The sequence below is a fragment of the Protobothrops mucrosquamatus genome, unplaced genomic scaffold (assembly GCF_001527695.2).
Source record: "Protobothrops mucrosquamatus isolate PMUCROS unplaced genomic scaffold, P.Mucros_1.0 scaffold2817, whole genome shotgun sequence".
NCBI lineage: Eukaryota > Metazoa > Chordata > Lepidosauria > Squamata > Viperidae > Protobothrops > Protobothrops mucrosquamatus.
In genome coordinates this window covers 1,571-13,844 of record NW_015388850.1, presented here as the reverse complement: position 1 = coordinate 13,844, position 12,274 = coordinate 1,571, and the positions used below count along the sequence as shown (strand labels likewise).

The 12,274-nt window shown below is 44.2% G+C and overlaps 1 protein-coding gene across 1 annotated transcript in view; it reads right to left on the bottom strand.

Moving 5' to 3' along the window:
• Positions 1 to 33: 33 nt before the first annotated feature.
• The window catches only part of LOC107296461 (protein-arginine deiminase type-1-like), a gene marked incomplete at its 5' end in the record, with an annotated part of 13,272 nt that continues 1,031 nt past the window's right edge, over positions 34 to 12,274 (bottom strand). The window contains 10 exons of the mRNA XM_015825814.1: positions 34 to 267; positions 1,493 to 1,618; positions 3,821 to 3,900; positions 3,978 to 4,071; positions 5,735 to 5,879; positions 8,856 to 9,007; positions 9,928 to 10,035; positions 10,320 to 10,443; positions 10,638 to 10,741; positions 11,895 to 12,073. Of these exons, the coding sequence (XP_015681300.1) occupies positions 34 to 267; positions 1,493 to 1,618; positions 3,821 to 3,900; positions 3,978 to 4,071; positions 5,735 to 5,879; positions 8,856 to 9,007; positions 9,928 to 10,035; positions 10,320 to 10,443; positions 10,638 to 10,741; positions 11,895 to 12,073 (1,346 nt within the window). The remainder of the gene's footprint in view (positions 268 to 1,492; positions 1,619 to 3,820; positions 3,901 to 3,977; positions 4,072 to 5,734; positions 5,880 to 8,855; positions 9,008 to 9,927; positions 10,036 to 10,319; positions 10,444 to 10,637; positions 10,742 to 11,894; positions 12,074 to 12,274) is intronic.

Sequence of the window (12,274 nt, the reverse complement as noted above, 5' to 3'; positions counted from 1 at the left end):
GAAAATTAAGTCTGAGTTAACAGCGTGGTTTGTTCACGGAAGGATATTCCACCAGTGAAAAGAAAAACGTTCCCGCTGGACGTTGGTGCCACAGTGGACTTCTCCGGACAAGACGTGGTAGGAGAAAAAGTCATCAATGAACGTGCAGGAGAGGCCCAGTGGCTCCAGGAGGGAGCGGACATTCGCTTCCAAGCAACACTGGCCGTGGATGATGGGTCCATATGGCTTGGGAATGCCCAGGTATTTTCCTAAGACGAGCATATTGACCTGCAGAGAAGAGGACAAAAGATTGAGCTGACTTCTCGTCCATCTCTGTCTTCCAAGCAGAATAACACGAGTTAGAAGGGACCGTGGAGATCTTCTAATCTAACCCTCTGTTTAAGGAAGAAACCCTGGACCATTTCAGACAAATATGTTGTTAAAAGCCTCCAGTGTTGGAGCATCCACAACTTCTGGAGGCAAGCCGTTCCACTGATGAATTGTTTTAACTGTCACCCACAACTTCTAGAGTTAAGCCTAATTGTCCTCACTGTCAGGAAATTTCTGCTTAGTTCTAGGTTGCTTCTCTCCTTGGTTGGTTTCCATCCATTGCTTCTTGTCCTGCCTTCAGGGGCTTTGGAGAATAACTTGACTCCCTCTTCTTTGGGGCAGCCCCTAAGATATTGGAAGACTTGCTATCCTGTCCCCCCTGGTCCTTCTCTTCATTAAACTAGACATACCCAATTCCAGCAACCGTTCCTTATATGCTTTAGCCTCCAGTCCCCTAATCATCTTTGTCGCTCTTCTCTGCGCTCTTTCCAGAGTCTCAACATCTTTGTTTAATACTGTAGCGACCAAAACTGGATGCAATATTCCAAGTATGGTCTTAACCAAGGTATTATAAAGCGGTATTAACACTTCACGTGATTTTGATTCAATCCCTCTGTTAATGCAGTCTAGGATTGTGTTGGCTTTTTTGGCAGCTGCAGCACACGTCTGGCTCCTATTTAAGTGATTGTTACATCAACACCCAACACTTCCCTTCATTCAGTTTTGGAAGGAACCTTTTTTTGGCCCAGAATTGAGTAAAATGGTTGTCACCCCCCATGTCTGTGTCTCTGCTAAAGGGTTTAAATCTAAGCTTCCCTTTTTTGAGTCAACAGGAATTAGCCTTCACGATTAGAACCGTGGCTTGGGGGTAACTGTGCTGGTTGGCCATCGTCTTCATTGTTAACCTTCCACCCCATGTAATTTTTTTTTAAGAAAAACCCCCTTTTGGCCACTACCCATTCAACATAACAACATTGAATGCAATCTTTAAAAACTAGGATAAGAAAATTAGGAAATGTTCCAGTTTCTCCCTTTTACAGATGGAAACTGTGCTAGATTATAAATCTCTGCTGTTCTCTCCAGGGACAAACGAAAAACAGCCTTGGGTGTTGGCTCAGCCCCATGGGATGCTCTGAAGGGATCCTGCTTTGGAAAGACCAATGGGAAGGAGTCTCTCTCTCACCATGTCTGGGAACAAGGCTGACGCGGTGGATCCTTCCAGAGTGAAGAGCTGGGGTATGTCAATGATGTCTCGTTCAGTCAATCCGAGTTCCCGCTTTAAAATACTCCGGTTCCAGTCAATGCAACTCTGGGAAGAGGAACCACAAGGACAAGGTGTGTGATGCAAGTGGGTTCCCATCAGGTTGAAGTGGGGGAGGTCTCCCAACTTGAAGACTTGTGGACTTTAACTCCCAGAATTCATAACTGGCTGGGGAATTCTGGGAGTTGAAGTCCACGAGTCTTAAAAGTTGCCAAGTTTGGGTTAAAGGTTTAATTCATGTTACCTGTCTTGAAGGCACTTTGATACCTATGACTTGGCGCCTATCTCATCGTTGTCCTGAGTTTAGTGTCCAAGTAATGGAACAAGGTAGTCCTTGATTTATGACCACAACTGAGCCCAAAATATCTGTTGCTAATTGAGGCAATTGTTAAGCAAATTATGTCCCATTTTATGACGTTTCTCGCCACAGTTGCTAAGTGAATCACTGCAGTCCTTAATTTAGTAACACAGTTGTTCAGTGAATCTGGGCTTCCCCCGTTGGCTTTGCTTGTCAGAAGGCCGCAAAGGGGGATCACGTGACCCCGGGACACGGCGACCGTCATAAATATGAGTCAGTTGCCAAGTGTCTGAATTTTGCTCACGTGACCCTGGGGATACTGCAATGGTCGTAAGTGTGAAAAACAGTCCTAGGTCAGTTGTAATGTCAACGCTGCTAACATCGGATGTTTTTGTATTGACAACAAATGGATGGAAATGTAGCCATCTTTTACCTTTTGCTTTTAGATAATGCTGGGAGGAGGGATGTGAGCGAGAGTCCAGCTAGATAGAACAACACTAAACCTAATGTGAGAAACAAGGTTATTGTAACCAGAGCGGATAAGGAATTGAGGGACGGGAGAACTGGAGAGGAGGGCCGCGTGTCAAGCTAATTGGGGAATGTGATTTATGACTGTTAATTGAAGGAGGGAATTGTGCGTTGATACTATGTGCCCAGGGGAGGGGAATTCAGTTTTTGGCTTCGATTATGCAGTGCCGATATTATGCTACTCAAAATAAAGATTCTTTAAGGTAAACAATGCCTCGAAGTTCTTTTGAAGGGTTTCGTCTGTCGGAACCATGACATGTAACTTCAAATGATCACTGAATGAATTCTTGTAAGTTGAGGACTACCTGTATTATGAAGAAGAATCGAATAGAGCTGAAAGGGACCTTGGAGGTCTTCTAGTCCAGCCCCCTGCTCAAGCAGGAATTAATTGTATTATGTTGGCTTTTTATCCTGGCTTTCTGCCGAGAGCGGGGGAACCTCATTTCCCGTGAAATAGGTTGGAGAAAGAGAGAGAGAGAGAGAAGAGGAGACAGAAGAGGGGCCTAGAATCACCCCAGGAGGTTGGATTTGAATCAGGACCTTCCCTGGACCTTCGCCACTACACACAAAGACATTCAATCTGTTTTTTCGTCCTAAGATTTACGGTAACTTTCAGACTAAGCTGTCCAACTCCATCATTTTTTAGAAGCGTGGGGTTTTACATCCTGTAATTCTAGCCAGCAGAGCTAGTTTGAAATTTAAGATGATTTGATAAGGCATAGTTGTGGTTAATAATTTCCCCTTTAATAGGGTATTCGGGAAATTAATGTTTCCCCACAGCCTGGTGAAATAATTAACTAGAACACAAAAAGAGGTGTGGGACATATTATCTAAAGGGACACGTAGGCTGAAAAACTATATGCGGTTATTGATTTAAGGGGAGAGTTTTAAATCTTCCTAAAATGAAGCAATGTTTTCTTTGCTCAGCTGGGGAGAACCAAGAGGTAGCAAAGCTTGTATAAACTGTGTGATATTTCAAAGGATAACGCACCACTTTTCAAACAGATGCAGAGTTTTTTTCAGCCAAACCCAAAAAAATGCTTTTTCTACTTGTTAGAAAATAAGAATCTGGGATCTGAATACAGGCAGCTGATAGCTTTCTATTACCATTATTTGACAGATCCAAAAAGAGGATCTAGCGGTGGTCAAGAAAGGAAGTTACTAAGAGTGGCCTAGACAAAATGTTAGCAGTTGTGATGATGCAAACAAACTTCTTAGAAAAGTCGTATACGAAAGAGCATCCTGAGCATCTAGTTCGGTATCTAAATAATTGTTAAATGGTTACCTAATGGTGGGAACTTAATGATACAATGGGGAACTTCTGCCTTTTGCTCGGAACCTATTTTTTCTTTTAATGTGCTGTGTCTCAGAAGTCTTTGTAAAAGATTTCCTACCAAAACATCACACCTTTGTTACTGTTTTACCTGAACATATTTGCTGTCTTGGCGCAAATTTCTGTCCCGCAGGATCTCGTCGAGGGTAATTTTCCCCACCGTCCGGAGACCTGGAAAAATCAGATTGATGCATCAGGATGGCTGGCGTCTCACGGAATCAGCCGGGAAGAATAATGTCAGCGCTCACCTTCAAATAGGGCAGCCTCCCCGTAGCCTTCTCTTTGCTTCTCTTCAAACAGCTTCAAGCAAGCGAGGGGACTGGCCAGAAGCAGCCGGAAACCCTGCGTGGAGAGACACCCCCAAGGAGGGTAAGAACCGGAGCTGAATTTTGTTCCCAGAGAATCAGAATAACAGAGTTGGAAGGGACCTTGTGGGTCATCTAGTCCAACCCCCCCAACCAAGCAGGAGACCCGACACCATTTCTGACTGAGGGCAGTCCAGTCTCTTCTTAAAAGCTTCCAGTGATGAAGTTCCCACAACATCTGGAGGCAACAACTGGATGCAGGAGGTTTGCTGTGTTTTACTTACTGCGAGGTCCGCACACAAACAGTTGAACTAACATGCCAGTTAGTAAAGTAGTCCTCACCTTATGACTACACAATGGAGACCAAAAGTCCTGTCGCTAAGCGGGACAGGTCTTAAGTTTGTTTTGCCCCATTTTACAACCTTCCCTTGTCACAGTTGTTAAGTGAATCACTGCAGTGGTTAAGTTAGTAACCCGGTTGTTAAGTGAATCTGGCTTCCCCATGGAGTTTGTTGGTCAGAAGGCCGCAAGAGGGAAATCACGTGACTCCGGGACACTGCAACCGTCATAAGTATGAACCAGTTGCCAAGCGTCCAAATTTTGATCATGTGACTGCAGGGATGTTGCATGATGGGGTGAAAATGGTCCTAAGTCACTTTTTTCAGTGCCCTTGTAACTTTGAACTCAATTGTTGTAAGTCGAGGAATACTGTTTTATTTTATTTTATTTTTTATTTTTTTTATTATTTTTTATTATTTTATTTTATTATTTTATTTTATTTTACTTATTTTATTTTTTATTTTACTTTATTTTACTTTATTTTACTTATTTTATTTTATTTTGTTTTATTTTATTTTTTATTTTACTTTATTTTATTTTTTATTTTACTTTATTTTATTTTTTATTTTACTTTATTTTATTTTTTATTTTACTTTATTTTTTATTTTACTTTATTTTACTTTATTTTTTATTTTATTTTATTTTATTTTAATTTTATTTTATTTTATTTTATTTTTTGTTTTGTTTTGTTTATTTATTTTACTTTATTTTTTATTTTATTTTTTATTATTTTATTTTATTTTACTTATTTTATTTTGTTTGTTTTGTTTTGTTTTTTATTTCATTTTTTATTTCTTTATTTTTTATTTTATTTTACTTTTTATTATTTTATTTTATTTATTTTAATTTATTTATTTTAATTTAATTTTTTATTTTATTTTATTTTACCTATTTTATTTTGTTTTTTGTTTTTTATTTTATTTTGTTTTATTTTTTATTATTTTATTTTATTTTACTTATTTTATTTTGTTTTGTTTTATTTTTTATTTTATTTTTTATTTTACTTTATTTGATTTTATTTTTTATTATTTTATTTTATTTATTTTAATTTAATTTTGTTTTGTTTTGTTTTTTTTTATTTTATTTTTTATTTTACTTTATTTTATTGATTTATTTATTGTATTGTTTTACTTTATTTTATGGAGAAGGAAGATATGATAAAGGAAAAGTTCACACAGGGTTATGCAGATGGCCCCGCCCCTATGCAGCCAGGTAAGCTGGCCTGATGTTCATAATCTACTGCAGGTGAATGCAAGCTTAATTGGGAAAGGGAATGACAGCACATAGAATAATAAGCCTGGAAGGGGCCTTGGAGGTCTTCTAGTCCAACCCCCTGCCCAGTTTCCCCCATCGATCCGTACCTTCTTGCCTGGAGCTGGAACAAAGCTCAAGAATTCATCCACGTGACCCACCGTCAGCCAATCGGAATAAAGCTCTACAGGAGCTTGAACCCTCTGAGCATAAAGAAAATCTCGCACAACTTTTGCCATTTTCCTGTTGCCGGATCTACGTATTGGACAAAGAGAAAAGGGTGAAATGCAGAAGCTCCAGAACGATTCTGATTCCTTATGTGTTGAGAAGGACTTCTTCAGGATGGCTCTTTTGAGGAGGAGGCAACGCTTACAACTTCTGGTGGCAAGCTGTTCCACTGGCCAATTCTCCTCACTGTTAGGAAGTTTCTCCTTAAATTCCAGGTGGCTTCTCTCCTCGATTAGCTTCCATCCGTTACTCCTTGTCCTGCTTTTTGTTGCCTCTCGCTCTGCAGCACTGACGGCAACATTAAGAGGCATGGACTTCAATTCCCAGGATTCCCCGGCTCCTGCAAGGCTGGCTGGGGAATTCTAGGAGTTGAGGTCCACACTTCTTAACATTGCCTTAACTCTGCTTTAGGCCAGAAGAAAAATTGAAGGAGCAGATCATTTTTCTCGGCAGCTCTTCTCAGACTTTGGAACTCCCTGCCACGGGAAGTTCCCTGCTCCCTCTCTTGCTATTTTCCCAATCGGCGGGACAAATTTTAATCATGGAGGATTTTGGTGCTTGAACCAGTTTGGTGACTGCAGTGAGCAGAAGGGTTATTAATGTGCCTTCCTACTGTTTTTCATTATCTTTTGCTGAGTGTGTTTGGTGGAATAACACCCAAGAAATAAATCTCAGTTTCCTTGTAACTGAGGCATCTACAGATTGGTGGCCCAAGGGCATGCAGGCTGAAGAGCCAGAGAAGAGAAGAACCCATGAACACTTATGGTCTAGCTTTCCGTTGGTCACTGCTAAGTCGTGTCCAACTCTTTGCAACCCCATGGACCACAGCATGCCACGCCTCAGCGTCCTTCACTGTCTCCCCAAGTTTGCCCAATTTCACGTTCGTTGTGCCAATGGCTCACTCTAACCCCGGGGTAGGCAACCTTGGCTCTTTTATGACTCGTGGACTTCAACTCCCAGAATTCCTGAGCCAGCCATGCTGAGGGGAAAGGGAGAGGTTTCCATGCTTAGCCGTGCCAGCTCAGGAATTCTGGGAGTTGAAGTCCACGAATCATAAAGCGGCCTAGGCCTAGGACAGAGGTAGGCAACCTTGGCTCTTTTATGACTCGTGGACTTCAACTCCCAGAATTCCTGAGCCAGCCATGCTGAGGGGAAAGGGAGAGGTTTCCAAGCTGAGCCATGCTACCCTTGCTCTAACCATCTCATCCTCCTTCTCCTTTTGCCTTCCATCTTTCCCAACATCAGGGGTTTTCTCCGATGAGTCCTCTATTCTCATTTGGTGGCCAAAAAAAAGTACTGGAGCTTCAGCCTTAGGATCTATCCTTCTGCCACAGATTCCCTCCCACAGACCGGTACGCTCCCACAGAGTGGGCCTCCTCAGGGTGCCGTCGGCCAAGCAATGTCGGCTGGCGACCCCCAGGGGGAGGGCCTTCTCTGTGGGTGCCCCCACCCTCTGGAACGAACTCCCCCCCGAGATCCGGATGAAAGGCCTAGAGGAATGAAAGGCGGCGCGGGAGTTCTGTACCGAAAAGGTCGTTCGCCCGGACTGGATCCCTCCTAAAATCCATCCCTAAAATCCATCCCTGCAAAAAATTTTTCATTATTTAATGGGAACACAGCAATCAATATTTGGCTTTTAATTAGGTTTTAGTGGGGTTATTTTGTGTATTTTTGTATGATTTTTGTATGATTTTTTTCGTATCCTGTATATTGTATTTGTGTTTTTAATATGCTGTGAACCGCCCTGAGTCCTACGGGAGAAGGGCGGTATACAAATTAAATTAACCTAACCTAACCAAAGGACAGTCCACGTCAAATTTCCTTTAGGATCAGCTGTTGGATCTCCTTGCAGCCCAAGAGACTTCTCCAGCACGACATGGTCTGCCTCCTTGACTGCACATTTTTTGGTGGCCGGTTGGTTCCTGCAAGTTGTATTAAACTCCTTGATTGTAGAAACAGAGGCATAGAATCAAAATCACGTGAAGTACTGTATTAGTACCGCTTTAGAAAGCCTTGGTAAGGCCACATATGGAATAAGGCATCCGGTTTTGGTCACCACATTACAAAGAAGATATTGAGACTTTGGAAAAAGTGCAGAGAAGAGCAGCTAAGATGATTAGGGGACTGGAGACTAAAACATACGAAGAACAGCTGCAGGATTTGGGTTTGGCTAGTGTAGGAAAAAAGAAGAACTAGGGGGGACATGATAGCAGTATACCAGGATACGAGGGGCTGCCATAAAGAAGAGGGGGTTCAGCTTATTTTCCAAGCTCCAGAAGGCAGGAGATTGCTTCCTACCTACCTACCTACCTACCAACCTAATCAAGGAGAGAAGTAACCTGGAATTAAGGAGAAATTTCCTAACAGGGAGGACAATTAACCAGTGGAACTGCTTGCCTCCAGAAGTCGTGGGTGCTTCATCACTGGAGGTTTTTAAGAAGAGACTGGATAGCCAGTGGTCTGGAATGGTATAGGGCAGTGGTGGCGAACCTATGACACGGGTGCCAGAGGCGGCACTCGGAGCCCTCTCTGTGGGCACACATGCCGTCGCCCCAGCGACCCCCCGCGGCCCCCTCCTCACCAGCAGCCCCCCTGGAGGAGAGTCACCCCCGAGCATGGCCCACGCGGAGCAGCACAGCCAAGGACATGGCAGCCAGGCAGCGTAGACAAGACTCTGCCCTCACACCCCATCCCGCACAGTTGATGCTGCGGGGCGCGGGCAGAGGGCATGGCCGCCATGGCGCTGCTGGGTGATCTGTGGTGGGCCCTGGAGGCGGTGAGTGGCCCTGCGGGCAGGCGGAGTGAGGGCGGGGCAGGGGGTGGAGCGGGGGCAGGGCCAGTTTTGGGGCACTCGGTCTCTAAAAGATTCGCCATCACTGGTATAGGTTCTCCTGCTTGAGCAGGAGGCTGGACTAGAAGACCTCCAAGGCCCCTTCCAGCTGTATTCTGATGGATTGAAGTGTTAAGGAGTGATGGAACACATGGGCCTCACGACTTCCTTACCCAGGAAAACTGCTGCCGATGAGAATTCTCCCCAAGGAATAGTCTCTTCCCTTGACTGAGACAGGGGGGCTGACATCCAGGTTACCAAAAGAATCGAGACTGGACACTCTTCCGTTCTTGGGTTCCCGAGTGACATACCCAAAATCAGGTCCCTTGGTGGCAATAAAGACAAAGAGGATAGAGCGTTGTAAAAGCCTTGAAAAGATTATTCTTTCTTTTTTTTCAAAAAAAAAAGAGAGAGAGAGAGACCCACTGAAGAATCTTCTATCCCTTAGAACAGACATGTCAAACACATGGCCCGGGGTCTGGACGCGGCCCGCAAAGTGGTTTCATGTGGCCCGCGAAGCCATCCTGGAAACAGTGAGGGAACGGCCCCCGCTGCCTTGGCCCTGGCCCAGGCCCAGGCCGGCCGGGGGCCAATGTACAATTTTGTGGTGGCCATCTGTGCTGAAACGCATTCAGTCTTAGCGCCACAAGGCCGTCTGGAAACAGCGAGGAACCAGCCCCTGCCGTGTCGGACCCGCCCCTTGGGTGCATGCTGGAGAGGTGTCACCCTTTGTGAGGAATGAAGAAATGCACCATTGCCTGGAAGTGGCCAGCAAATGGCCCTCGCCTACTTCACCTATCCGGCTTGATGGGCTCTGCCCCAGTCCCACCCCCTTCCACCGGAGACCCTCAGATTTGTCCCACTCCTGCTCAGGCCCCCACAAGCACCCTTGACGCGAATGATGTAGAGCTGGCCATGCCCACCCAGTAGGCCACACCCACTCCATCCACGCCCACACACCCAGTAGGCCACCCCGCCACCCCACCCCGAGGGCAACCGCAATGCTGATGCGGCCCTCAATGAAATTGAGTTTGACATCCCTGCCTTAGAAGTCATGGAGGACTTTTCCACGTTTTTGGTGAAACAGGAAAACTTAGTGCGGTTCAGATGTCTTGTGGCTGGAAGTCAACCTCTCTCCTGTTGAGGTTCCTCAGAGGAAGGAAAGATGGTCCTGTTTCTTCTGTTCTAAGGAGGGGAGAATCTGATCTGTCTTGGCCCAAGAAAGAACGGGAGAAGTTGACTTACCAAAATCTTCTTAAAAGGAAATTCCTTCAGGCCCCGATTCCTGGGAGAATCGAAGACGACAGGGAAGGATTGGTGAGGAGCCTCTACATACCCAAATTCCATCTCATCCTGTTGGGGGAATCAGAATAACAGAATAACAGAATGAGAAGGGACCTTGGAGGTCTTCTAGTCCAACCCCCTAACCAAGCAGGAGACCCTATACCAAATGGCTCCCCAGTCTCTTATTTAAAAAAAAACAAAAAACTGCAGTGATGGAGAATCCATAAACGTCTGGAGGCAAAACAGTTCTACCGATTGCTTTTATTAATTAATTAATTTTCGCCGATTCGTCGCTGGAGAGATTTGATCAGGGGGATCCAGTCTGGATCCCAATCCTTCCCGCACAAGTGTACCTGAATCCAGCGGTCTCCTCGGTTTTCAACCTCCGGGCAAATGGTTAACTTGCAGTTGGCTTTCCTTGCTAAAAGTTTAATCGCCTCCAGGAATTTTCCGTTGGAGTTGACACCCTTCTCGATGCTAAACGAAAGAGAAGATGGCAGCCGGAATTACAAGTGAGAAAGATGATCAAGGAATGCTCCAGTTCAATTTCTTTCCTCTCCTGAGGATTTCACTCCCGTTGGACGTGCATTTCCAAAAATCTAAAATTTAATTTCGGTTAATGAGTCGTGTTAACCCCAGGAAGGGAATCCTGCTGGTGTTTTCATGGATACCTGCAAACAAAGATCTCCAGGGGTCTCTGAGTGCTGGGGGTCATGAGCCAAGGAGCCACGTGGAAAATGACAGTATCCGTGAAAACTGGAATGGCTGGTGAGGACTGGAAAGAGAAGAGAGAAAATGAATGAAATTAGGGCCAGGGCCTTCCAACTCTAACTTGGAACTGCTTCCGAAAAGTGGACTGCAGGACAAAAAAAACGGTGGCTTTTTAATCCGGTGAGCCCAGACATGCTTTTATATAATAATAATAATAATAATAATAATAATAATAATAATAATAATAATAATAATAATAATAATAATAATAGTAGTAGTAGTAGTAGTAGTAAAGTTGGAAGGGACCTTGAAGGTCATCTAGTCCAACCCCCTGCTCAGGCAGGAAACCCTATACCATTTCGGACAAATGACTGTCCAGTCTCTTCTTAAAAACTTCCAGTGTTGGAGCATTCACCGCTTCTGGAGGCAGGTTGTTCCACTGGTTAATTGTTCTCCCTGTCAGGAAGTTTCTCCTTAGTTCTAGGTTGCTTCTCTCCTTGATTAGTTTCCATCCGTTGCTTCTTGTCCTGCCTTCAGGCGCTTTGGAGAAGAGCTTGACTCCCTCTTCTTTGGGGCTGCCCCTGAGATACTGGAAGACTGCTATCATCTCCCCCCTCGTCCTTCTCTTTGTTAAACTAGACATACCCAATTCCAGCAGCCTTTCCTTATATGCTTTAGCCTCCAGTCCCCTAATCATCTTTGTTGCTCTTCTCTGTACTCTTTCTAAAGTCTCAACATCTTTTTTACATCGCGGTGACCAAAATATATCTGTGATTGACCGCTCTAAAACAGAAACATAACAAACCACTTAATATTGGCATGAAAAACAGGCTGGAAATACCTCACCAACCTGTCTAGCTGCTTTTTGAACTGGACATATCGAGGTTTATATCCAAAGCAGATATATGTTTTTTTCCCCACTAATCAGCTCTGGATCCCGCGCCCCCCCCCCCGGATTGTCTTCAGCTTGAAAGGAACCCTTTCCTATTTTGATCTATTATTCTTTCCAAGGTTTATTAGTTCCCCCGGAGTGACAGCTGTCAAGCTGATATAGCTGCGACAAATACAGGATGCCATATTTTAAAATGAACACAGGAAAGCAGCAGAGAGATAAAGGCTAGGAGAAGACATCTCACAGCCAAAACACAGCGAATTGGGGACCAAAGATAGCAGGTTATGTATGGATCATTGGTTACAGTAAAGAATGAATATGTTACCGAACTAGTCTGCTCCATCAGCGTGGCGTTCAAGGAAACGAGGCCGTTGAAGTCTCTGTCTGGGAACGCAAGGCCCTCCACGTAAAAAGTATATTGTGCTTTTCCATCTGTGGGTTGTACGGTGTAGGACAGCTTGTCTGACCCCAAGATGTTCTCATACTGGGAAACCATAGTGTTTTCTGTTGAGGAAATGGTATCATATCCAGAGAGGTTTCCATCCAGTGGAAAGGAAGTCAACAGGAATAAATGAAGAAGAAGAAGAAGAAGAAGAAGAAGAAGAAGAAGAAGAAGAAGAAGAAGAAGAAGAAGAAGAAGAAGAAGAAGAAGAAGAAGAAGAAGAAGAAGAAGAAGAAGAAGAAGAAGAAGAAGAAGAAGAAGAA